Source organism: Chiloscyllium plagiosum, unplaced genomic scaffold (assembly GCF_037043375.1).
Source record: "Chiloscyllium plagiosum isolate Xiang-an unplaced genomic scaffold, Cpla_swu_hap1 HiC_scaffold_3, whole genome shotgun sequence".
Lineage (NCBI taxonomy): Eukaryota > Metazoa > Chordata > Chondrichthyes > Orectolobiformes > Hemiscylliidae > Chiloscyllium > Chiloscyllium plagiosum.
In genome coordinates, this window is record NW_028270141.1 from 35,842,654 (window position 1) to 35,870,581 (window position 27,928).

At 38.9% G+C, this 27,928-nt stretch overlaps 1 protein-coding gene across 2 annotated transcripts in view; it reads right to left on the reverse strand.

The window, feature by feature from the left end:
- Positions 1-900: 900 nt before the first annotated feature.
- Positions 901-27,928, reverse strand: part of elovl5 (ELOVL fatty acid elongase 5) — a 98,660-nt gene continuing 71,632 nt past the window's right edge. For both annotated transcript variants that reach the window (XM_043679614.2, XM_087978413.1), the window contains exons 4-8: positions 26,142-26,219; positions 19,605-19,776; positions 17,870-17,994; positions 8,997-9,131; positions 901-2,866 (exon numbers count right to left, since the gene is read on the reverse strand). In XM_043679614.2, the coding sequence (XP_043535549.2) occupies positions 2,741-2,866; positions 8,997-9,131; positions 17,870-17,994; positions 19,605-19,776; positions 26,142-26,219 (636 nt within the window). In that variant the 3' untranslated portion in view covers positions 901-2,740. The remainder of the gene's footprint in view (positions 2,867-8,996; positions 9,132-17,869; positions 17,995-19,604; positions 19,777-26,141; positions 26,220-27,928) is intronic.

The window sequence follows — 27,928 nt, forward strand, 5'->3', positions numbered from 1 at the left end:
CAGGATATTTTCACAAAGTGAATAATTGTTTGACTGACTAGAAAGACTCAAATTGTATTTTCAGGTACAGTTTCAGTAACTTTTATCCAAATTAGTAAAATTCAAGTAGAATATTGGTTAAACCTTTCCATAAATTGATTGCTGCTTCATACGATGAAGGGGATATAATGTGAAGCAACTTCTTTTCCCATCCTACCCGGAACAGGGTTTGCACACTTTACCTGTAAGTTGGGTTTTTTTTTAAAAGTCTGAAATTGTCTGCTACACTTTGGATAATGACTGACAGCTGTAACTTCCGCCTTAGCTTCAGCTAATGCTTACGAGCCCAGAACTTACAGGTAAAGTGTGCAAACTCTGTTCCGGGTAGGATGGGAAAGGAAGTTGCTTCACATTATATCCCCTGTATGGGCTATACAAAGCATGGCAATTTTACTGAAATGTTCATAAATAGAATCACCATGACCAAAGACTCACTCAGTATATAACACCAAAAATAAGACATCCAATTAAAAGGATCAGGTTTTTTTTTAATATTTAGGGATAATATTTCATTAGCTATGACACTGACTCATTAGTAATAAAGACCAATATGTGGCTTGTTTGAGAGTATATCACAAAATCTGTTAATGTAACATTGAAGCATTTGAGACCTACTGGTTATTAATGAACATTTAATTCAAATATGGGTAAGAGAATTAGGGTCATCATACTGCTGATTAATGTAAATTAGAAACTGCATGAACTTTGTTTTTGCACAGACCTCACTTAAACCATTGGGTAAGCCTGCAGCAAAACCTTGGACCCTGCAATTTATTTTTAAGGCATATGTGTAACTGCAAAAGTTATTTAAAGTGACACTGCTGCATAAATGTTATACTTTAAATAATTTGATACCTCAGAAACATTAGTTCATTTTAATAAATAGTGATATTCACTGCAACTTTAAAATAAAATTATTTAGACAGAAAAAAAAATCAACTTTCCAGTGTGTGCTACGGCTTAAATCTGTTTCAATTACAGCAGGCTTTTCAGTGCACCTCTGGAAGATATGGAATCTTTGCACTTCTTTTAGCTACTCATCCATGGCATTTACTGCCTGATTAAAGACATAATGTGCTGCCCCAGAATCAAGAGACAATCAAGACATTCTCATAGAGTGAAAACTCTCTATTTACCTATCAATACAAGTTCACCCATCACAAGAAGGCTGAAGGACTATACCCCATCAAATATTTTGAACATGTACTGAGTGAAAAATGTCACATTTACTTCTAGGGTCTCAAATTCCTCATAACCTAACAGTGCTGCTGCACCTACACAACAATACGCCACACAAACATCAGTATACACACAGAAATGTTTTGCATTTTGGATGTAATGAGACCATGACCACATGTACATCACACAACCTGGCCACAGCAATTAAGGTACAGTCCCGACAGTTAATTCACCTCATTCACAAGACACAGGTAAGTATAACAATATAATTCAGTTACTTCATAACCTTTATTTTTGCATGATGTGCCACAAATAGGCTTTAGCCAAACAGCCAACCCTTCAAAATAGGAGTGTACCCTTGAAATAAAAGTGTGTCTCAGCTTAGGTCAACAGCACAGAATGGTTTTTGTTTACGAAAAAGAATGCCGGAAATCTGAAATAAAAGTAGCAAATCTTAAGGATACAAAGTAGCTCAGTCAGCAACTGAAACAAAAACAGATTTTTCTCTCTCAGATCTTTATCAGACTTACTCTGCATTTCCAACTTTTTTAAAAAAAAAGATCTCAGCAGCACACAAGGCTTTCAGCATTTACACAAAAGCGGAAGGACTCGGGAGCTAATAAACTACAGCCTTAATTCTGCACTACCAGTGCAAACTGTCACAATGAACAAACAATTGTGGAAATACCTGAGAAGAACGACTGGAATTTTAGGCCAGTAACAAGGCGTACATGATGAAGGGCTGTTAACTTGGAACTTGGTCCAGGAGCAACAGTGACAAGAGTAGACTTTCACTCAATTGTCGACCATTCAGTCGAACTGGATGCATAAGCTGGATATGCTCAGCAGTTGTCCATTGTTGGATAGTCATTTGCACTTAAGAGAATTTGACCGTGTAAAACATACCTATGCAGTACTCAGTTATCTGCTCCTACACTGTGGCAGCAACTCAACACACCTTATGTTGTTAAAACAAGCAAGTCAATTATTTATAGTCAACAAAGAGGTATGGATTATTGAAACATTTAAAACATAATAATTATGCAGCATTGCAACTTTAGCTAAAACTAAGGCATGTGGGTCAACACCCTGTGCCAAATTACATTTCAGTTGAAACATATAAATATGGTTTAAGATTAAAGTAAATACAAGACAGTACCTAACACACAAAACGCAGTAAGGCAACAACAGTGTTGTAAACTAAAATCGACCACATTTTACCTGATTCACACTGGGGTCCATTGCTCTAGTGTAGGAAATATCCTATCATTTTTGAAACTATATAGGGCTGATATTATTTTCCATACCTTTCTATCACTTAGGTACACTTTCACAAATGGAAGTTTCTCTAAATTCATTTTTCTATTGATCACAACAATATTCAGTTCCAAATCCCTACCCTATATGGCTATATAATGCAGACTGGATATAGTTAACACATTGGTAACTTTTGAAATTGCCTCAAGACATCACAAAACTCTTAGTGTGCTGACAAAACGCGGTTCTAGCCCAGGGATCGATCTTAGTGAGTTTTCTTTTCTGAATAATGATCCATCTGTGTAGAAAGGCCATTTGTGTGTCCATTCGCAGCTATTGTAGAACCATTTAGACAGTCTTTGCTTTTGAAAGCACTCTTTTTCTTGTAGGTCTGAAATTGTTCAAACACAAAAGAGCAAAGAAATAAATGGAGTTTCTTTTGCAAAGCATTGCACAGTGAGCCCACTTGTAGGCAATTCTAATGAATACGTATCTTGTATACAAGCAATTTTTCTTAAAGGCATAGATAACAGTTTTTTTTTAAATGTGATCCCATAAAAAATAAAGAACAATTACAACCTCTCACCAGTGTCTTACATTTTATACAGAAATGCATACATTTATACATAGGTTTGACAAAATGATTGCAGCCCCAGATAATGACATTTAAGATTTCTATTTTAACAGGAATTGTATTTACCTGCAGCGCTTGGTTTGCAAAGTCCCAGTCCCCGACAGACTCACTAACTGACTGAGGGGCAGAGTGGAGACCTGAGACAGCACATGACTCTCGGCCAACATGCCCTAAAAGGAGACACCAGGTTTGGAAGGGAGTGAAGAAACCAAAGCCCAAATCTCCAGCATGAGGCTCTGAGAAACACTCCTATTCCACAGGGAAACCTAGAGTAAAACTTTAAATTCACCTTCTGGGCTTCTCCCATGTCTGGCTCTTGATGGTTTGATCATAGAGGCACCTCTCTGCATCACCACTACCCAAGCCCTCAATTAATTCCAACCCCAGCCTTCAATTAATACTATTGATCAAAAGAAGAAGTTTGGAAACTGAATATCAGGATATGACAGGAAGATAGATCAGTAAGTTATTCTAACAGCCTCTCCCACCCCCTCTGCCTTGTTTCTGTCAGGCAGTTAAAATTAGGGCCTAATTCTCTGCAAAGGTCTAACCATGAATTGGTGAGGTATTATACAGATATTATATCAGATGAGTCAATCATGCTTGTATTTTTGTAAGTCAGAGTCACCAACAATCTAGCCTAACCACATGGACAGCACCCTCTCCATCAGGAGCAGTGCTCAGAATACAGCAACGCAGGTCAATTCGTACATGAAACTCTCAGGACATATGGAAAAATTCAATCATGGGGCCAACCAATGGAAGAAACATTGCTCTGTACATGGAATGGAAAGTTATCTCTGTGCAATCACAGACTGATTCTCTCTCCCATTTACTGCTGATAGGCTCACTACCAGCAACAAATTGGAGAAAGAAAACACCATGTGATCAGACAGAGAATAAGAAAGAAAGGACGGAAAGTGAGTGAACAAGGGGCTAAGGAATCTGGAGAAGCAGGATCTGAGGATGAGGCTGGAAAATGGGACTACTGCGGCTGGGAATACACAGGTCGAGGCAGAAGATATAGAGGCTGTAAGTGAGGTTGGCAAGAGAAGGGACAGGAGGGAGAAGGCAAACCACAGGGTTAGGATGGAAGCTGCAAAGGATGCATATTGTTTGAACTTGTCAACGAAAGACCACTCAACTCGTGAGAAGCCAGGGAAATCTGAAATCACCGAGGTAATGAATTCTATCCAAATGAATGTGGAATCTTTGGCTTAAGACCTTATTAGCTCAGGAGCAGCCATGTGAGAGGAAATGTTGAGGATACTAATAGAACACTGTGTGAACTGTTACATTTAAATCTCTGACTGAAATCTGAGGGGCAGTAAAAAGGATGGTAACTGTCTTGTTAAACTCTTCCAGTTTTATGCATATGCAAAGGAAACACATTAGCTGCGACTTCACCCCCCTTTGTGGGAGATGTGTTTAGGGTGCTTTTTTTTGTGTGTGAAGAAGTGTGTGCCAGTTATTTTGAAAAATAACTGTTGCTAATTTATGCCTGTTGTCTCGTGTCAGTTTAAACACTGAGGTGTCTGATAATGCTTTCTTTGCTTGTTGTGGCCTTTAATGGAGGATTAATAAAATATTGATGAATTCTTCTAATTTTGTTTTTGTGCATGCCCCAATACTCCAAATGTCAACATAAATTCAGAAACTTTTGTTACTTCATGACTGTATCCTCTAATAAATGATTTACTGATAATGAAGAGGAGGCCCTGAAAACCAAAATAAAGCTCCTCTAAACCAAAGAGTAGCCCTCAAGAAAAATCTCAAGAAGAATGCTTCAAGAAGAAAATCATTTTGGTGCCCTGGTCAAGACCTCACATTACTGATATCGAATATGAAAGTGCCAAAACTGTTTGGAAAACAACAGAATGAAAGGCTTTCTTTAAAAAGGTTTGAGACCAGTAATCTGAAACCTTTCCTCACAATGTCGATGTGACATGCTCTGAGTTTACCTGGGATATGGTCATGCATTATTTAAATTAAACTTCATTATTTTGATGCCAGTATTTCTTTGCTAGACTATACATAGCATGTCATTATTGTGATGAAATTGTTGAGGAGATCCTTTGCTCTCCTACTGTCAAAAATGTTTAAACAACCCCAAATGCAGTAGAGACCAGAATAACTAAGCCACATTGTTTTTAGTGGTTTCACTTGTCTCTCAGCAGATTTCATCAAGAGCTGGGTTAGTGCCAATGTGTTTTTACTAATTCTAACTGGTACTTGTGAATTTGTAACTATCGCTTGCCTGGTCAATGGGCCAGTTTGGTAGAAACGTTTTTTGTAAGATCTAGAAGTCTGTCTGTCTTTCCTCTTGCCTGGCTTTCAAAGTGGATCTCCTGGATAATTTCTACTGGGAAGGATTCTAAATGAGAGACCAAATTCCTTTTGACCAAATGTTATGCTCCATGAGCTGACAGCCTACGATGTGATGTCCCTTGACTTTCAAAACAGACTTGGGCAAAATTCTGCATCAAAGGCTGTCAGGTGAGATGAAAGCTGTGAAGAAAACGCATTTGTTTTAAAAGTTACTATGTCAGTGTAGAGATTATGAGTACTCGCTGGGGTCAGTGTTAGGGACCATAACAGTTTCTGATTTACAATGGTTTACATTCAGAAAACCAATACAAATTGGTCAAATTTATAGATGGTATCAAAATACCATGGGCAGTGGAATCAAGGGAGGCAAATCAGAAAATATTTAATTGGAAGAACGACTGAATAAAATTTAAACAACTGTGGAGGACTGCTTGAAAAAAGGAAATGGTCAAGTTAAGTATTCCATGGATGATGTTGAAGGTTAATTTGAAAGAGGTTGTTTAGTACAGTTAATGTTCAAAATTTCAATCAATGAAGAGCAACACTTAGCAAAGCCCAAAGGATTTACATGGCCAGAGCAACAGACTAGAAGTCAGAACAGACTCTGGTCAAAGCCTCACAAGACTGCTTCCTACCATGGACAGAGAGTGAGAGTGAGCGTGAGTGTGTCTGTGTGTGTGTGTCTGTGTCTGTGTTTGTGTGTGTGTGTATATGTGTGTGTATGTGTGTGTCTGTGTGTTAGAGTTAAAAGAATGTGCTTTTAGAGTTGATCCAGAGGAGGTAAATGAAATGGTTAACAGAACACTAAAGATAAATCCATAAAATTATTTTAAATTCAATTGCATAACACAAGTGAGCATACATTAAAGCTAATAAAAGGCAACTTTAAGATTGATATCAGGGAATTCTTCTCAATACAAAGCCTAACAGGGCATGTAAAAGTGCATTGCAGCTGCAAACCACAAAAGCATTAGGTGCTTTAACAGAGTCTTTCTACAATGGGTTAAATAGCTTTCTTGTCTTCAATACTTGATGATTTTAAGTGATTTACTTACAATTGGTAAGACGACTAGTTGGAATGAATACAGATGATTAGATATCTTATTACCCAGTTAATAAAAATTAGTATGTGTTAATGATGGTAGAATAAAGAAAGCCTGTGCGGAATCTGTCTGTCAAAACAGCCCAATATCTCTCAAGCATCAGGTAATGTACCTCTTTGATCCTTAAAAGACTGCACTTGTTTACATAGAATCATACAGTATGGAAACAGACCCTTCGGTCTAACCATAATCCCATGCCGAACATAATCCCAAAATAATCTAGTCCCACCTGCCTGCTTCCGGCCATATCCCTCTAAACCTTTCCTATTCATGTGTCTATCCAAATGTCTTTTAAAAGTTGTAATTGAAACGGCACCCACCACTTCCTCAGGAAGTTCATTCCACACATGAACCATCCTCTGTGTAAAAAATTTGCCTTTTAAATCTTTTTAAATCTCTCTCCTCTCACCTTACAAATGTGCCTCCTAGTCTTGAAATCCCCCATTCTAGGGAAAAGACAACTACCTTTAACTCTATCTCTCCCTCTCATTATTTTATAAACTTCTATCAGGTTGCCTCTCAACATTCTATGCTCCAGTGAATAAAAAGCGCCAGGCTATCCAGCCTTTCTTTGTAACTCAAACCTTCCGTATCTGGCAACTTCCTGGTAAATCTCTTCTGAACCCTCTCCAGCTTGATAATATCCTTTCTATAACTGAGCGACAAGAACGGGACACAGTATTCCAGGAGAGTACTTACTTTAAAGGAACTCGCAGCATAGATAGCGGTTGTAATATTCCAAAAACTCCCTGTATTCTGAAAAGGTATCAGTGGATTGGATAAAAACTAATATAAGGTCCTTATTCAATAAAGGGAAGCACAAAGTAGGAACTATAGACTAGATAGTTTAATGTCTCAAAGGGAAATTGTTGGAATCTATTATTAAGGAAGTGGTAACAGGAAAGTCAAAACGCAATTCAGTAATTCAGTAGCTTGGTTTTATGAAGGGTAAAACATGCTTGACTAATTTGCTAGAGTCCTTCAAAGATGTAACAAGCAAAGGAGGGTCTTGTAGATGTAATATACCTGGACGTCCAGAAGATATTTTGATATGGTGCTGATCTTATGATCTTAACACACAAGATCACAAGGGGTTAGGGGTAATTTATTAGCTTGGATAGAGAACTGGCTAGCCAACAGAAAGAGAACCAGGATAAAGGGGTCTCTTTTTGTTGGCAAACTATAACTAGTGGGGTGCCACAGGATTCATTTCTCAGGCCGCACTACTTACAATCTAAATGAACGACTTGGGTCAGGGATGGGAGGCACTATAGCCAAATTTGCAGATGACACTAAAATAAGTGGGAAAGAAAGTTGCAATGAAGAAACAAGAAATTTACAAATGGATATGGATTGATTTGGTGAATAGGCCAAAGGTTGACAGATAAAAGTAAAAGGTAACTTATTATCTAAATGGACAGAAACCTCAAAATGCTTTAGTGCAGAGGAATCTGGATGTTTTTGTTCAGGAATCACAGAAAGCGAAGCATGCAGGTACAGGAGGTATAAGGATGGCAGATGGAATTTTGGCATTTATTGCTGAAGGTATGGAGTATGGAGTAGAGGAGCACTTTTGAAACTGTATAAGGCATAGGTGAGACTACTCCTGGAGTACTACTGGAGTTTTGGCTCATTACTTGAGGAAGGATGCAACTGCATTTGAAGCAGTTTAGAGGAAGTGCATAGGTTATTCCAGAGTCATAGCACACAGAAACAGACCTTTCAGCCCAACTCAGCCATGCCGACCAGGTTTCCTAATTGAACTAGTTCCATTTGCCTACACTTATCCCTCTAAACCTTTCCGGTCCATGCACCTGTCCAAATGATTTTTGAATATTGTAATTTTATCCGCCTCTACCATTTCCAATGACAGCTCATTCCAAATTCGCATCACTCAGATGAAAATTTTGTCTTTTGAAGAGAGATTGAACCGTTTAAGCCTATACTCACTGGAATTGAAAAGAATGAAAATTGATTTGATTGAGACAGATAAGATGCTAAAGGGATTGACAAAATAGACACTGAACAAATGTTTCCCCTTATGGGACAATCTGGAACGAGAGGTCACAGTTTTAGTCTGAAGGGTAGCAGATTTAAGATAGAGACATGGAGCAATTACTTCTCTCAAAGGGTCACAAATCTGTGGAATTCACTACCCCAGAGTGGAAGATTGAGTAAATTTAAGGACGAAATTGACATTTTAATAATTAGTAACAGATTAAAGAGTTATGGGGAGCGAGCAGGAAAGTGGAATTGAGGCTGAGCTGAGATCAACTATGATTTTATTAGATGGTAAATGAATTGCCTCCTCCAGCTCCTTGTTCTTATGCCCTAAACCACGCAAAACCACTTTGACTCACTCGCCACTGATCAGGATTTTCATATATAATTGAAAATATTAAGTGGTACATAGTGTATGGGTGCAGATGAAACAGATGCCGAACATAATAGCTTACCTGAATATAGAAATTAGTGAAGAGTATAATCAGAGAGATCATGTAGCCAATCTGGAAGTACAGCCAGCCACTTGGAAATCCACACGGCCAGACTACACCGAAACTGGTCTGAATTATCGTTAGAACAAACTGGAGCTGGAAAAATTGCAAACTAAAATCAGAATTTTTGAATCTAAATATATATATAAAACAACAAAGTAAATACAGCTTTAGAACACCATACTAAAACTAATACTACTGAACTAATCACAGCTCTGTGTGTGTGTGTTAGTGTGAGTGAGAGAGAGAGAGAGAGAGAGAAAGTACAAGACAGAGAGAGAACTTCTCACAGGCTCTGTTATAACTGCTTTGGCTTATTTACACCTGGAAACTGAAATTCTGCTGAGCTTATAGGAAAGTAACAGTAATCAGTTATTGCTACTTATTAGCACAGTTGACAACTCCTTTTACGATGTTCGCACACCAAATGTCAGACTGTAATTTTATCAGTATGTTTTTTAAGTCTCTAAATTAAGCTCAGTACCAGCTCCAGATTCCTTCTTTAACAGCAATTTAGAGTCACAATGTAGTTCTTGGTTGAATACCATAAAGTAGATCTTTCACTGACCCTTTACCAAACAGCTATGACAATGCAAAAATACTTCCACTGCTGCCCATACTTGGTCATGAAAGGGTGAAAGGAAAATTGCACAGCCTTCAGTACCCTAATGACATCTTAGACAGAGATCTCTGTTCTTTGATGGTTATTCCCAGCCAAATTGAAAATGCATTCTTTAAGAATCTGTTTGTAATTTGCCAGAAACAGAAATTAAAGAGCACATTTATGGCATGTTTATGATGGCATTAACACATAATGAGCACCAGAAATCTTCTCGCCATCCCACTTTCCACACCCAGGTGACCCCATTTTAACCCTTGCCTCACCCCAACTCACAAAATAGATCCTTCTCAAAGATCACTTTGGTCTGAAATAAAGTGAAACCTCTGAGCTATTATTCCACTTCTCAGGCTTGGCACAATAATGTGGCAGAGGACAAATGCATTTTTAGCAGCATGAAAACCAGGCAATTTCCAATAGACAAGCCCCAAAGTGGAGAAGTTAAAATTGCCTGCCTCATCTCTCTCTCTTTCCCACCCCTTAAATGCTTTTGCCTTCCTTAAAACATCTAATATACTCAGTATATTGCTTTTCTCGATGTGTGAACCACATAAAATAACCCCGCATGCTTAATATTTCATTCCACTGCTTCATTTATTTCATTGATTGGTATAAAACTCTTCCATTTGATTCCTTCTCTTCCCAGCCCACCTTTATATTAATTCTCAAACATCTTGCTTTCAACTAACGAAATAAATTTCTCCCTCTCTCTAATTTCTGAGAATGCGCTCAAACAATATCTGATTGGAAATGATAGTCTCAATGTTGCAGTCAGCCCTTGCTTCTTACTTTGCTGAAAGCTATCCACTCAAGAAAGGGTGCCTCCGAGATGGATTCTTAGAACAGCTGGTGCTGGAGCCTACCAGGGAGAAGGCAATTCTGGATCTGGTTTTGTGCAGAACCAGAATTGATCAGGGACCTCAAAGTGAAGGAGCCACTGGGAAGTAGTGACCATAATACAATAAGTTTCAATCTACAATTTGAGAGGGAGAGGGTACAATTGGAAGTGACAATATTTCAGTTGAATAAAGGGAACTATGGAGCTATGAGGGAGGAGCTGGCCAAAGTTCAATGGTGCAATACCTTAGCAGGGATGACAGTGGAGGAACAACGGCAGATATTTCTGTGCATAATGCAGAAGATGCAGGATCAGTTCATTCCAAAAAGGAAGAAAGATCTTAGGAGGAGGCATGGGTGACTGTAGCTGACAAGGGAAGTTAAGAAACATATAAAGTTAAAAGAGAAAAAGTATAACATAGCAAAGATAAGTGGGAAAACGGAGGACTGGGAAGCTTTTAAAGAACAACAGAGGATTACTAAGAAGGAAATGCGCAGAGGAAAAATGAGGTACGAAGGTAAACTGGCCAAAAATATAAAGGAGGATAGTAAAAGCTTTTTTAGGTATGTGAAAGGCAAAAAAATGGTTAAGACTAAAATTGGGCCCTTGAAGACAGAAACTGGGGAATATATTACGGGGAACAAAGAAATGGCAGAAGAATTGAATTGGTACTTCAGATCTGTGTTCACTGGGGAAGACACAAGCAATCTCCCTGAGGTAAGAGAGGCTGAAGGACCTGAACTGAAGGGAATTTATATTTGCCAGGAATTGGTGTTGGAGAGACTGTTAGGTCTGAAGGTTGATAAGTCCCCGGGGCCAGATGGTCTACATCCCAGGGTACTGAAGGACGTGGCTTGAGAAATCATGGATGCGTTGGTGATTATTTTCCAGAGTTCGATAGATTCCAATCAGTTCCTGCGGATTGAAGGGTGGCTAATGTTGTACCACTTGTTAAGAAAGGTGGGAGAGAGAAAGCAGGAAATTATTGACCAGTTAGTCTGACCTCAGTGGTGGGAAAGATGCTGGAGTCTATTATAAAGGATGAAATTACGACATCAGGATAGTAGTAACAGGATAGGTCCGAGTCAGCATGGATTTATGAAGGAGAAATCATGCTTGACTAATTTTCTGGAATTTTTTGAGGATGTAACTCTGAAGATGGATGAGGGAGATCCAGTAGATGTAGTGCACCTGGACTTTCAGAAAGCTTTTGATAAAGTCCCACATAGGAGGTTAGTGAGCAAAATTAGGGTGCATGGTATTGGGGACAAAGTACTAACTTGGATTGAAAGTTGGTTGGCTGACAGGCAGTGACCAGTGGGATACCTCAGGGATCAGTGCTGGGACCGCAGCTTTTTACAATATATATTAATGATATAGAAGATGGTATTAGTAATAACATTAGCAAATTTGCTGATGATACTAAGCTAGGTGGCAGGATGAAATGTGAGGAGGATGTTAGGAGATTACAGGGTGACCTGGTTAGGTGAGTGGTCAGATGCATGGCAGATGCAGTTTAATTTGGATAAATGTATGGTTATCCACTTTGGTGGCAAGAACAGGAAGGCAGATTACTACCTAAATGGAATCAATTTAGGTAAAGGGGCAGTACAAAGAAATCTGGGTGTTCTTGTACACCAGTCAATGAAGGTAAGCATGCAGGTACAGCAGGTAGTGAAGAAGGCTAATAGCATGCTGGCCTTCATAACATGAGGGATTGAGTATAGAAGCAAAGAGGTTCTTCTGCAGCTGTACAGGGCCCTGGTGAGACCGCACCTGGAATATTGAGTGCAGTTCTGATCTCCAAATTTGAGGACAGACATTCTGGCTATTGAGGGAATGCAGCGTAGGTTCACGAGATCAATTCCTGAAATGGCGTGACTACCTTACGCTGAAAGACTGGAGCGACTGGGCTTGTATACTCTTGAGTTTAGAAGACTGAGAGGGGATCTGATTGAGACATATAAGATTATTAAAGGATTGGACATTCTGGAGGCAGGAAACATGTTTCCGCTGATAGGTGAGTGCTGAACCAGAGGAAACGGCTTAAAAATACGGGGTAGACCATTTAGGACAGAGATGAGGAGAAACTTCTTCACCCAGAGAGTGGTGGCTATGTGGAATGCTCTGCCCCAGAGGGCAGTGGAGACCCAGTCTCTGGATTTATTTAAGAAAGAGTTGGATAGAGCTCTCAAGGATAGTGGAATCAAGGGTTATGGAGATAAGGCAGGAACAGGATACTGATTAAGGATGATCAGCCATGATCATATTGAATGGTGGTGCAGGCTCGAAGGGCAGAATGGCCTACTCCTGCACCTACTGTCTATTGTCTATTGTCACTCACTTTTCTGCTGGTTTTTGGAGGGGAGTTCTGTTGTGAGCTAGCATCCTGATCTGGTGCAACACTATTGGGGAACTGTGACATTTGTGAGCAGACATGAGGCAGTGAGACTTGTTAATTAACCAATTAAAGGATTATTACTGCCTCCAAACTGACAGCAATGCTGTGTGTGTCAATGAGTGCAGGCACAATCTATTCAACCATTTCTCACAAGAAAGTCTTATCAATGTTTGCATAATGACACACTTTAAGCTAACTGGCCCATTGTTCACTATTTTTCTCCCTCACATTTTGAAAACTGGCAATTTTCCAATCCTCTGGGACTTTTCCAGAATCTAAAAATTCCTATAAGATGACTCTCAGTGCATCCATTATCTTTGTCGATACTTCTTTTAGTATCCTAGGATGCAGACCATCAAGTCCAGTGAACCTAATCAGCCTTTAACCCCATTGGTTTCCTAAAGGCACTTTCTTTAGTAATATTTATCATATCTATTTCCTCCACAACTTTTTCACATTGATTATTTAGTAATTTTTGCATGTTACTAGTGTGTTCTAACAGATACAATGCATTTAATTGAATGCTTTGCCATTTATTGGTTGCCATTATTATTTCCCCAGCCTCATTTCCTAAGCGGCCTATGCTCACTTTTGTCTCTCTTCCTTTTTAGATATTTGCAGAAGCTCTTACTGTCCATTTTATATAACTTTCTACTTTACTCTCAGAGTTTACAAGGTCCTGCTTTAGATTTTTTGGTAATCTTTTGTTGTATTTTAAACCATTGCCAATCTTCTGGTTTATCCGCAATCCTTTGCCACATCGTGTGTTTTTCAATTTGATACTAGCTTAACTTTCTTACATTTCCCTCTGTAAATGAAAGTGGAAAATACAACCCATAGCATCCAATACTGAATGTAATTCTATTAGATGACATTTATTAAATAATCCAGACTGTGCTAAGGATTACATTGGAAACCAATGTTAGATTATCAGTTGGGGTCACAATATGTTTCATTTGTATGTGTTAGAATCTGCATTTACTAATATACACAACCCTGTACAGGAGTTGTGTATGTTAGTAAAAACACGGAGGATGCCAATCTCTGTTGCAGTTGCCATGGCAATGCTGTGGCCAATCAGTGTCTGGCTGCCTGTTCAGGAAGTTAATCAGCACACAAAGATTGACATTACACAGATCTTCATGCTGCAACCAATCAGCATCTAGCCTTTTGTCATGCAGGATAAATTGGTGTTCAACTTTCAAAGTTTGGTTTCTTCATCCATGATGGAATGAGTGTAAAATATAGAGCTTCCATTTTGTGTCTCTTTCTAGCAATGTTTAAGTTCTGCACTGGCAAGCAATTATTTGATGTGTGGAAATGGTTTTTAAATAGATGATCAGTCATGATCTAGAATAGTACGGCAGGCCCAGGGTGTGAATGGCCTACTCCTGCTACTAAGTTCTTGTGGCTACTTATATTTACGTAACATATTTTATGGTCTGAGGCATTTCACAGGAACATTGCTAAGCAAACTTTGTCATGGAGCTAGACAGGGCATGATTGAGACAGCTGACCAAAATCTTGGTCAAAGGTTAGGTGTTAAGCAGCATCTTAGAGGAGGAATGAAAGGAAGAGTTGGAGACATTCAGAAAGTAAATTCCAAAGTTTCAGTTCCTGGACAGCTGAATAAACTTTAACCGAGTTCAATGATTTAAACTACGGATGCTGAAGAGGTCAGAATCCACCAGCTCAACAAACAGTTACACGGTTTCATATCTGATATAAAAGACATTCCTCAAGGGCTACAAGTATAGTTTAAACCATCCAAATTTGGACCTATCTTTGACACTTTACACTTGCAATACCTCCAACACCTCCATAAACAATTCTCTCTTCGGATTCTTCACTCTATCCTCTCGGCTATGTGGAGGCACCTCCACTCCATCTCTCCACATCCCTCCCTCCGCTCAAGGCCTCCCTTTTCCAAATGCATGGAGGACCGCTACTATTCATCCAACACAGAGTCTACCAGCTCAACAAATAGTTTTTCAGTTCCACATCTGATATAAAAATCAGAAGTTTGCCGTTCCTCAAGAGGTCAGAATAGCAGGGCCAGTGGAGATTACAGAAATAGACAGAGGTAAACCCATGGCGGGAAGTGAAAATAAAGATGAGAATTTTAAAATCGATGTGTTGCTTAACATGAGGTAATGTAAGTCACAGGGGTATTAGGTGAAGTCAGCACATGGACAACAGAGGTGTACAATACCTCAAATTCACAAAGAGTAGAAACTGGGAGATGGGTCAGCAGTGCATTGGAATATTCAAGTGTAGAGATAACAAACAATGGATGAGAGTTTCAGCAACAGATGAGCTGAAGCAAGGTACAGTGTCAAGCAATGTTACAGTGGTGGAAATAAATGGTGTTAGTGCAGTGCAGGAACATGGTCAAAAACTCATCTTGAGCTCAAATATGGCACCAAGATTCTGGACAGTCTGGTCAGCCTTACACAGTCTCCTGCGAGAGGGATGAACCGGTTGGCTGGGGAACAACAGTTTGCTAAGGGCTTCTGCCTCATATTTTACAGGAGACCATTTGTACTATTCCAGTGCTGGAAATCTGACAAGTTGTGTGATAATTTAGGAAGGGCAAAGGGAGTCAGATGAGATGTAGATCTAGATCCTGCCTGCTATGTTTGCAGGAGGTTACAATAGGGAATACCATGCAGATAAAGAACAGCAGATTGCTAAAATACGTTCTCGAGGTCAAAGAAAAGTCCTCATCTTAAATCTGAAAAGGCAGGGCAACTCTGACAGTAAATTCCGGATTTTGATGGATACATACTCTGGAATATTATGTCCAATTTACTGTATAATAATGGTAATGCTGTTATTTACTTTAGCCCTTCTTTAGGTACCAGTATATAATTTTTCTACATGACCGCCCTCTCGTGCATTCTTTGTTCATTTTGTTTAATGTATTTCGCTCATCATTTTTGTATTAATATACTTATTTCAATTGCTGTTACAAAAGCATTGTCCCAAAAACATCTCAATCACCAGTAAGATTTTAGCCTTTTTCCAACTCAGCATCTCTTTACCCATTCAGCTACAACAATGTGGTCTACTTAGGCTACGATCGTTGCTATCCTGCATCTTTCAAACCCTTCATTTGGCCTGAAGTTAATGCTTCGTGATTTTCTCTGTTAGCTCAGGCATCCCTTGAGATTCTCTTCTCTTTCCCATGCTGCCCTTCCTCTCCAGCAATAGCCTTGGCTCACTAATCATTCAAGCCTACACAAACCTTTAATGGTTATGCCGCTCTGTATTTAACAACTTATTTAGACTACACACAGCCTTCATAGCATTCTTACTGCAGGCGCAATGAAGAATTTGCTTTCTTTCAATTTTTAAAATTTTAGTTTGCCAGTCTTTGTCACCCTTGACTGCCCCGCCTTTGGTCAATCATTGCTCGACACACAATTTCCAATCATTTAAAATGGAAATTCCAATCCATTTAATTTTTACAAATTGATTCAACTGTATTCATTTCTGTCAGCTAGATCTTTCCCCCTCAATAAATCTCAGTGTTTGGCAAACTCCAAGACTTTATGAATACATCTGCATTTCTAGGGAAAGTCTTTTTAAAATCTCTTCCAGTCTCTGGACACAACACAAGATAAGCCCCAATCTTCCTCTCTCCATTGTAAGCTTATTTCATGATTATATTGAAATTAGCATGATCATTACTTCTCTGCACATTCATTTCTTCTTATACCCTTACATCAACTATTCCATTCGAAGCATTAATTTCCACGCCTCTGTCATTAGTAGCTCCTAGGATGTGCAAGCTTTACAAGACCATTTATGACCATTCCTATTTTCTTCAAACTCCATGGGCTGCAGAAATATAGAGAAATGTAGACAGTTCAGAAAACCTCCTTTCCCCCGAAAGATTATATCCAACATCAGAATTTCACTTTTCGATTTTGACAATCAAAGATGTCCCAGTTTTCTCTTATTCTGGACAGTCTTCCCCACTGAACCGGCTGGTCTTGACAGAATGTTTTTCCTCATTATTTCCTTTTTAGGATTATTGCACTGTTAGAACTCTCTTTTTTTCCCTCTTTCCTATATACACATTGAAGTTATTTGCCATCTTTTTATGGGCTGGTACATAGATAAAACAGATTTTGTAAAAGTCAGTCAAGGACATATCAGCTACCAATTGGAAAGCATGCTATGTCATAAATAATAGCATGGAGATCAGATACCATTTGAGGAGGAAGAAAACCACAGATAAATACAGGTATAACGTGCATTTCGTTAACACTAATTGGCTATAACACAATTGACAAATTGTTTGGATAATGCAAACTTTCTACTGATTGGGTATAGCAATTTTCTATGGCAATCTTGTACAGTGTGATTTTCTACAGCAGTTTTTCACAGCGCGATTTTCTACAGCACAGGGTTGAAGAGGAACGTAACTGTTGTTTTATAGCAGAATGACCTGTATTGCACTAAATAAAACTGAAGACTTTTGTGCAAAATAACAAATTCAACTGTCTGCAAACAAGACATGCACAAGATAAAATACAGTAAGAATATAGGAAATAGGAGCAGGAGTAGGCCAGCTGGCCTGTCAAATATGCTCTGTCATTTAACAAGATCATGGCTGATCTTTTCATGGTCTTAGCTCCACTTACCCCACCTGCTCACCATAACCCTTAATTCCTTTATTGTTCAAAAATCTATCTTTGCCTTCAATGCATTCAACAAGGTAGCCTCACTGGGCAGGGACATCCACAGATTAACAGTGCTTTGGGTGAAGAAGTTCCTCCTCGACTCAGTACTAAAGCTGCTTCCCCCTTATTTTGAGGCTACGCTCCTAATTCTATTTTCACCTGCCAGTGGAAACAACCTCCCTGCTTCTATCTTAACTATTCCCTTCATAATTTTACATGTTTCTGCGGCAAATTTGAGATTATTCACAAATTTCTGGCATTTGAATAAAATGACGTTGCACTCACCAATTGTCCTTGAGTAATGTATTTTTTCCACCAAAGATAAGGTCGCATGGCTGGGATAGCAGAAAGACCATAATAGGAATACATCAGAACGTGAATGAAACTATTGAGAGTGGCCCCAAAGAAAGCTGCAAACCAAGACAGAGTATCAGTTGAACACAACAGAAATGTATGCAAGAAAACACATTAATGTTAAAATCTGGAAAAATACAAAAATTGAGAAACACTATTTTTGTTTGTCGTGACATAATCGTTTCAAAGGAATCCAACCTCAACCTCCTGCATTTAATAGATAAGAGTTACTATTACCAATTTTGAAAAAGATAGCGCTTACATTTTGTAAGTCACATTGAGAAATTTTAGGAGGCATTCTATTTCCCTGATTAAGCTCTAAAAATGTACAATCACCTTCAGTTTGGAGGTTACATAGCTGCAAAATGGGTTTTCTCCTAGTTGTGTTCGCATGTGTACAACCAACTTGTAGAATTGGATGTTGGATAAACTAGAATTTAAAGTTTATATGTACATGGCAGAAAACGTCAAAATAGTCCAAATGCTCAGTATAAGGCTTCAGAATTAGCTTTGGCTTCCCAAAGATCTGGTCTTTATGAAGCTGAGTCAATCTTCAAGCCTGTTTTAATTTCTCAGGTTGACATACGTACTACCACTAACCAGATTGCTTTCATGACAGGAACATAAAAGATTGCAAGCATATTCAAGATGAATATTTTGCTGGCTGACTGTCAAGAATGTGACAGGCCCCACAATACTGTCATGACTGTCTGTGTCTGCAAACTCCTCTCAATTAACAGAAAAAGCAATAAATGTGACTAGGCATGAAAAATGACTTCTCATTTGCAATCAACAATGACTGAATAGGATATTTCGTATGTCTACTTTTGTACTCTATTGTTTTTTTCAAAGAACTAGGCAGACCTAAATCAAAACCAGTCAGAATTGTGCAAAATTAGTTCACTGATCATCTTAAATACTTTTAAAAGGACTTTTATTCACTTAACGAGAATTACCTCAAGTGCATAAAGAGGCAATGAAAATTTAGTAACCTCTATTTGATCAGTGGATTAAGCAAAAGTAATTGTGAAGTAGTGTTTTATGTTTAAATGGACAGAACTATACCATTTTCAAGCAGGCGTGTTTTCAATTCAAAAGAATATTAAAATTTTATCTAACAGGAATTTTCAAGTAAACCATTTCGAAGCACAGATGCCTGGTTGTTAAGTTTGTAAAACTGTCAATTTGAAAAGGAACACTGCAGCTTTAAAGAGCAACTAAATCTAAAATGCTTAGAATTTTTTTTTGGTTTCAATTTCCCAGCAACAGTCATCTATCAGTGATTTGCCTTTCAACAGGACAGGGGACAAGCCCAGTCACTGTTTGATACTGAAGGTGGTCATAAACATTCAGTTCATAGCCAATTGTAGGAGGGTTCACAGAAGATGTACAGGTTGCCCAACACTGAGCACCAGACATAACTAAATAAGCTTTATTACCTCCTGTAAAGAGGCACTGTGCTCATGCACCAACTCCAGCCAAAGCCACTGAATTTCTGCTTCACACAATATAGTTGGAAAAAGTTCCAAATATACTCAGTGCCAAAGTGTTGACTTAATGCACCAAGGACAGGAATAGAATCAAAGATCCAAACAAGTCTAGGTTTAGTTGCCCTTTGAGAAAAAAACAAATCTCCTAAAAAAAGAAAGACTGTTATCTTTCTTACAGTGACCACAGGGCACCCAGTTCATAACAAACCACCAGATGTTGAACATGGTGGCGTGGTGATAGACATGCAGAACAGTGATCTGATGGTAGTTCTTTCGTAAAATGAAGAAAAATGTGTCCATGAACTCTATGACTTTAGAGAAGTAGTACCACCATAGCACACGGATAATCTGTGAAAAAGAGGGAATAATGCTGAAATGTAGTTTATTATTGATGCATCATAAAAACCATCTGCAAAAACCATCTGCACAAGGTCTATAAGTGCATCCATTCATTTGATGAAGTAGGCAGTAAAGCATGATGGGACAAATGTCATTGTGCCATCTGGCAATTTCTGTGTTTCACAGAGGACAGTAAGTGAAGGCTTCAGTAGTGGTTCCAAACAAAATTTTCTTCTATTCTTTACCGGGTTAGGTTAGGTCAACTTGACTGCTCAAGAATTTCAAGTGAGATCAAAAAGATTTTGATTACAAACAGATTACAGTGGATATACATTTTGAAGAAAAAACAAGAGAGGCACAACTGTCCTTTTTCACTTTGGAAGCTCCAGATTTTGGAATGTGGAACTGATATGGACCCCACAGCAATGTGCAAAAATCCACAAGAGGTTTTTGTGGCCCTCAGCATCAAATCAAAAGCTAGCGTTGAAATCATCAAAAGGTGTAGTTTTGTGCCACTACAGGTATTCAAACACAGCCTTTCTGTGCTGTAAACTTGTCAATATCTCATGCTATCAAATGATTGCACCAACATGTGGTTTATACACTGTTATATTTAAATGGCAATAAAGCCAAAAGCTACTTAGACAATTTCCCAGTAATTAAACCAGGTTTTACAACCCAAGTTAATTTTAATCCAGGTTATTATATATTCACAGAAGCCTAGAAATTACTTTACATAAATCCAAATAAGCATCATCTATGTTTTATCTGGATAATAAAGTTCTCATACGAATATGTCATATTGTACAATGTGATACCTGCATGATGGAGGAGCAAGTACTGGGCAGAGTATTTCTACAGCACAAACCAATCTGTCAAACTGTGCCAATAACCTAAGGGAGCAGCTTAGGGTGAAGGAATTTAATTTTCAGACCCCTCTCTGACTAGCTGGCAGAAGCAGGTTGTGACAAAGGTCACTCATACCCCTGCCTGAACAACTGACTGATTTCACATGGTAGGGTGTGGTTGAGAGTGGAAAGATGGTGACAGCAAGCCTTCTGAGCCTGGGAGGGTCTCTGCAAGAAGAGATCAGGCTTGAAAATAATCTACCAAGGTAGCTAATACACTGCAGAGGCAGCTGTCAAAAACAGGTGGGCACTGGCCATAAATGGAAATGAAAAGAACTCCACTCTGACAAACTGATTATGCAGAACAGCTTATTTGTGACAAATAATTATGAGGACGTTAACAAGTGCATTGGTGTTACAGCAGAGAAATGCAAGTCAATAAGGTAAATGGGAAGGATAAATAAACGAAAGAGCTGGTCTTGAAGTGGGTTATGCTATCAACTTTGTAGAAACCTATGTACCTAAATCTGGAATGAATAACTAATCCCAGTAACAGTGGCCATGAAACTAATGGACTGAGAGGAAAACCGTTTGATTCACAAATGCTGTTCAGGGAGGACAATCTGCTGCTGTTATCTGAATTGAACCTGCAACTTCTCCAATCTAGAAGGACAAGGACAGCAGATCCACAGGAACACCACCATCTGCACATTCACCCCAAAGTCACACACTATCCTGGCTTGGAAATATACTAACATTCTTCCAAGCTTGCTGTCTCAATAACCTGGAACAGCAGGCCCGAACAGCACTGTTGGTGTACCTGCATTATTGGGACTGCATTGCTTGAAGAAGGTAATGTACAATCACCAACCTAAACAACAAATGAAACTTGTTTTTTGTTTCATTACTGATTATGGCTATAAGACTGTTAACTGACAAATGTGTGGGACACTTCTCCCAATTTCAAAATTTGTCCCCAACTTTATTGAGGAAGCCTTTGTCAAGTTAACTGGTTTGGGTGTGCCCATGTCAAATGTAAAACTGGATCATTTAAACTGACTGCGGATATCTTCTCTCTGTTCAAACATGTAGAAGCTAGTAAAGAACAGGTCAACATGTTAAAAAAGGAAATTGCATGAAAGAACTGATTCTTCTCAATAATAATGCAATTAACATCTCCATTCTAGTTCCCATATAATTGTAAAGACTCGGACCAAGGGATGACCAGGATGTAATTAAGAGAGTATGTGTTTCAACTGTTTTCCAGTAATTCCCACTGTTAACTGAACTATTCAGAGGTTTCATCCAGACATTCATTGTTATCAATAATCAAAAACATCAAAAAACCCAACTCAGATGAGCGACTCTACTTCCTTGCCAAAGTCCTTGAAGACACTGTCACCTCCCAAATCTGTGCCCTCAATTCAATTCAATTTAATTCAATTCAATACCATGTCTGAATGCCTCATTAAGCATCCAATACCATTACAGCTCCATGTTAAAAATCACACAACACCAGGTTATAGTCCAACAGATTTATTTCGAGGCTCTAGCTTTCAGAGCACTGCTCATTCATCATGTGGGAGTTGTGGAGTATAAGATCCTATATGATTTTAAACTTTGTACACCCCAGTCCAACACCGGCTCCTCCACATCATGAGTTCCATATTGGCTCTTATTAAAGTTTCAAGTAACAACCTATATGACTTTCACCATAGTAAACTATCACTTTTCATCTTTCTCAAACAGTCCACAAAATCTAATACTCAAGCTATCCAAAACCTTTTGCCAATGTCGTAACTTGGCCCAAGTCCTGTTCACCTCTTGCATATCCTGCAACACTTCCAGTGAAGAAATAGCCTGATTTTGAAATTCTCATCCCCTCCTACCTCTTCAATTACCTCCAGCCTGACAACCCTCAGAGATATCTTCACTCATATAATGGATTATCATAATAATCAAGGAGCAAAATGAAGAGAACAAGTCATCATAGAGTTTCAGGGACTTACAGCGCAGAAAAAAGCCCTTTGGTCCACTGAGTCTGTGCCGATCAAACACAACCATCTAACTATTCTAATCACATTTTCCAACACTTGACCGATAGCCTTGTATCTCAACTGTACATCTAAATACGTCTTATATGTTATAAAGTTTCTGCCTCGACCAGCCTTGAATTCTGGATTACAGTGACACCGTGGGTGAACAAGTTTTTCTCATATCTCCTCTAACTAAGCTTTCTGTCCCTTATCTTAAGTCAATGCATTCTGGTCATTGATCATTACATCAAAAGGGAAAAGTTTTTTATTTTTATCTACCTGACCTATGCCGTTCATAATTTTATACATCTCAATCTTGTGCCCTCTCAATTTCTTCTATAATAAGTACAATGACTATTGCTTGAGAAAATATGCTAGGGAAAATAATGGGGCTAGCGACCAATAAGGCAGGGTGGCACAGTAGTTAGAACTGCTGCCTTACAGCGCCAGGGACCAGGGTTTGATTCTAGCTTTGGGTGAATGCCTGTGCGGACTTTGCACATTCTCCCAGTGTCTGCTTGGATTTCCTCTCAGTCCAAAGATGTGCACATCAGGTGGATTGGTCATGTTAAATTGCCCATAGTGTCCAGGGATGTTCAGGTTAGGTGGATTAGCTATGGGAAATGCAGGGTTACAGGGAAAAGATGGGACCCTCTTCAGAGGGTTAGTGTGGACTTGCTGGGGCAAATGGCCTGCTTCCACACAGTCGGAATTCTTTGATTCCAAGTCCCCTGGACCTGATGGGAATCATCCTAATATATTAAAGGAAGTAGCTACAGAGATAGTGGATGCACTGGTATTAATTTGCAATAATTATTAGAATCTGAAAACGTCTAGAGGATTGGAAAGCTGCCAATTAAACACCCTCATTCAAAAGGGAGGGGTTCAAAACAGGCCAGTTAGCTTAGCTTCTGTCATTGGGCAAATGTTAGAGTCTATTTCCAAGGATGTAATAGCCAAGCATTTAGAAATACATCTGATCAAGAGTCAGCACAGCTTCATGAAGGGTAATCATGCCTGACAGATTTATTAGAATTTTTTGAGGAGATAACAAGCTGTTTTGTTAAAGGGAAGCATTGGATGTAATAAACGTGGATATTAAGAAGGTGTCTGATACGGTGCCATTCATTAAGCTGCTTAATAAGGTTAGAGCCCATGGTGTTGGAGGTAGTAGCATGGATGGAGAATTGACTAACTAACACAAGGCAGGGAGTGAGGATAAGATGAGCATATTTAGAATGGCAACTATAACTAGTAGAATGCACAAGGATCAGTGCTGGGCTACAATTATTTATGATATATATTAATGACGTGGATGAGGAAAATGAACATATTATCACCAAGTTTGTGAATGACGTAAAAATAGGTTGCAAGGCAAATGGTCAAGGTGGCATGAAAAGAGTCGGCATAGGGATACAGACAGGCTAACTGAATGAGCAAAAACTTGCAAGTGGAATGACATGGGAAAATTTGACAGGAAGAATGCAGGAGCTGTATATTATTTAAATAGAGAAAGACTGCAGAAAGCTGCAGCACAGAGGGATTCAGGAGTCCTTGTGCGTAAATGACAAGAAGCTAGCAAACAAATTCAGCAGGTTACAGGGAAGACAAATGGAATATCAATGTTTATTTCAAAGGGAATGGAGTATAAAAAAGTGAAGTCTTTCTGAAACTGTACAAAACACTCGTCAGGCCAAAGCTGGAATATTGAAAATAGTTTTGATTCTCTTATCTACAGGAAAATATACTGGCATTGGAGGCAGTGCAGAAAAGGTTCGCTTGGTTGATCCTGGGTGTGAAGGGATTTTTTAATGAGGGGAGGTTGTGTAGGCTGGGCCTTTACTCACTGGAGTTTAGGGGAATGAGAGCCAACTTTATTGAAATATACAAAATTCTTAGTGGGCTTGACAGATAGATGTAGACAGATTGTCTCCCTTTGTAAGAGAGTCTAGAACCAGAGAGTATTATCTCAGAATAAGGATTGTACTGTTAGAAGAGAGATGAGGAGGAATTTATTCTCTCAGAGGAGAGTGAAACTGTGGAGTTCCTTATCATAGAAGGCTATTAAGACTGGGCTGTTAAGTATATTCAAGGCTGAGGTAGACAAATTTTTGAACAGTAAAACAAACCAAGGGTTCTGAGACAAAGGCAGTCAAGTGGAATTCCGCATTATCAAATCAGCCATGTTCCCAATGAATGGTGGGGCAGACTTGATGGGCCAATCTGCTCCTAATTCTTATGGCCTGTTAGTCCAAACACCATTACAAAATCAACTAAAATAAACTTTCAATTACTTTATCCACTTAGTCACATGAAAGTAATATTCCCAAGTGCATAGATACACAATCTATGAACATCTCACCTACACAGTAGGCAATTATGCTTAAAGTGCTTTAAAACAAAGGCATTTATCAAAGTTTTAGCAATCAGATTAATGGTTATTCTGCTTGAAAACTGAGCATTGATTTGATACAAGGAGAACTTTTGGAAACAGTGATAAAGGCGGGGAGGGGAAGGGAATTCATTATTACATGACTCGACTTAAATTGCTCTGCATGACAGAATCTTAATGCACAAGTTAGGTTTAATGACTAGAGTAATGTCTAGTCTTTTGTGGGAATTCAAGCAAAGAAACAGACTGAAAACCCCATCACGTACAAAAATATTTATTTCTGCTTTCAATTAATCAAACCAACAGGCAGAACTTTTTAAAGAAATTGTGCCATATATAATGTGAATCTCTTGGCAAGTTTTTTTAAGGCTGGATTGGGTTCTGCAACAAATAAGAGAAACCCATTGCTAAGTTACAGAGATGGGGAGTTCAATTGGAAGGCATTAGATTTTTGTGGGCAAAGATGAAGACTTCACTTTCACAATGAATCATATCAGAGTAAAATGAAAATGAGTAGATAAAATTTCAACACAATTTCATATCGGGTTCAGATTAAATTCATGCTTTTTTAACCTTCTCCGTGAATACGAAACCTTAAACAGAGAAGCATCATCACAATTTAGCTATTGTAATAAAAATCAGTAACTGCTTATGCTGTCTTGGCAGTTGGTTACGTCCTTGACATGGTCTACCCAAGGACATCAATGAAATCCTGCTTTCTCTGAGATTACAAAATTGAGACATTAACATCCTTTCAAAAAGGTTACAATCCTGGGCTTGACTCTAGGCATTCATAATTCTCTTGTTATCAGGCAAATGCAGACTAAATTTAACAGTTACATCTAGATGTTTTGTCACAGAGTATCAAGGACAGAAAATGATTGGGAAAAAAAAATTACTGGCAAACCTCCTTACATCACTGTTTAGTGTGAATGACATTCCAAGGCAATTGTGGCAAATTTGAAAGTTAAAGAAAAAGACATCAGAAAACATCATAGAAACAGTGGTCACGGTCATAATATCTGGCTGAGGATTTTACCAAGATGTCAATCCAGCAACAATTCTGTCCTTGCACAGTACGAACACATGGAATTTTACCTTCAGGTCAGCTTCACCAGCATTGTGTGTGTTCTGACAGTAAATACTGTATCCTCCATCCCAAACACCTCTGAGCAACTGAGAAAACAAACAGACTTTTTTGTAGTTACTGATAGTTTATCTCACAGGATTAACAAAGGAAAGGGTTTATTTCGAAAGGTTGCAAAGGAAACAATCCACTCCATACAAAAGAAATACATGAACAAGGAAAGGCAACTTGTTCCAGCAACCTTGTGTCTTAATGGGGCCCAGGGGCAATCCAATCTCCCATGGACACTGCCAACTCATTTCAATTTCCTGGTGAACAGTTAAAAGTCTTTCCATGACATTCAAATCAGATTTTGAAATCTCAGTGTGGGGACAACAACCAGAATGGTGCCTGCATTACTCACTGTAGTGGGAACACTTCCTAGTGATGTGCTAGAAAAAAACCCACCAGAATGAATTATTGCATCTACGAGTGAGAGAGGTACCTAAAAACTGGCATGAAATTCTTAATGGAAAAGCAATTGTATGTAGTTCTGCCCTGAAGATGGTAAAAAATCTTGTTTGTATATGAAGAATGATGAACAAATGTTTGAATCCCAAGTCAGATAAATAAAGAACAGGCCAGACTCTGCTATGTTTACCTAGAAGGGAATGGATTTTGAATGAATCGATCATGCATTTAGGTTATTTAACTCCCAAATCTACACTACATCCTGTCAACTTGACCACATGTTGGAAAAAGCTGATTGGGTTTGGCCCCAGTAAGAGATCACGCACTGGCCTCAAAGTTGTGGGCCATGGAGGGAATTTGGAGCAGATATGTTCTACAAATGGGCCAGTGGACCAGATGAAGCACGGATGTCCGTTCTTAACAACTCGCTCTTCCCAGCCATTAAAGAAATTTTTCGGACTTCCCCTTAGCAATTAAAATCTTCTTCCCCACCAGGTCCTAGTGAACAACAACTTGCACCTGTGCACAGCTTTCAGTGAACATATCTCATAAAGAAGGTTCACAAATGAAAGCAGATGGTAAGATGTGAGTTGGAGAGAGTGATGGATTCATCGCCAAGGAGCTGAACTCATAATGGGGCCTGTTCACTTCAGTCTTCCTGAAGATGATGCAACTCAATTATAACTTGATGTTGGTAAGCTACTCTGAGAGTGGCCAATTAAGGGTTTCAACCTCCTTCCAGGAGGATTAAGCTACATTATAAACTCAGGAGGGGAATGGATATGGTGAATAGCCAAGGTCCTTTTTTTTAGGGTGGGGAGTCCAAAACTAGAAGGCACAGGTTTAAGTGAGAGGGGAAAGATTTAACAAGGACCTAAAGGGTAACCTTTTCACCTGGAGTGTGTGTATGGAATGAGCTGCCAGAAGAAGTGGTGGGGATGGTACAATTACAACATTCAAAAGGCACCATGATGGGTATGTAAATAGGAAGGGTTTATTGGGATATGGGTCAAGTGTTGGCAAATAGGATTAGGTTAGATTAGGATTACCTGGTCAGCGTGGACGCAATTGGACCGAAGGGTCTGTTGCCATGCTATATAATTCTATGATTCTATAAGAGGGTCTGTTGCCATCTGGCGTGATCTACAGGTTATCTAATGTGGGCTGCTTAAGGTGAGAATCCTTTGATCAAAGGTAATTTGCGGCAGACTGAAATGCCTCTTGGGAGTAGTTTTCCTGCTCTTGCTTCTAGCTCCTATGTCACCTCCCCTCGTCCCCTCCACTGTGAGCCCAACCACTGAATCGTTCTAGCCTTACCCCCACAAAGCACACTCCTGCATCCTAATTT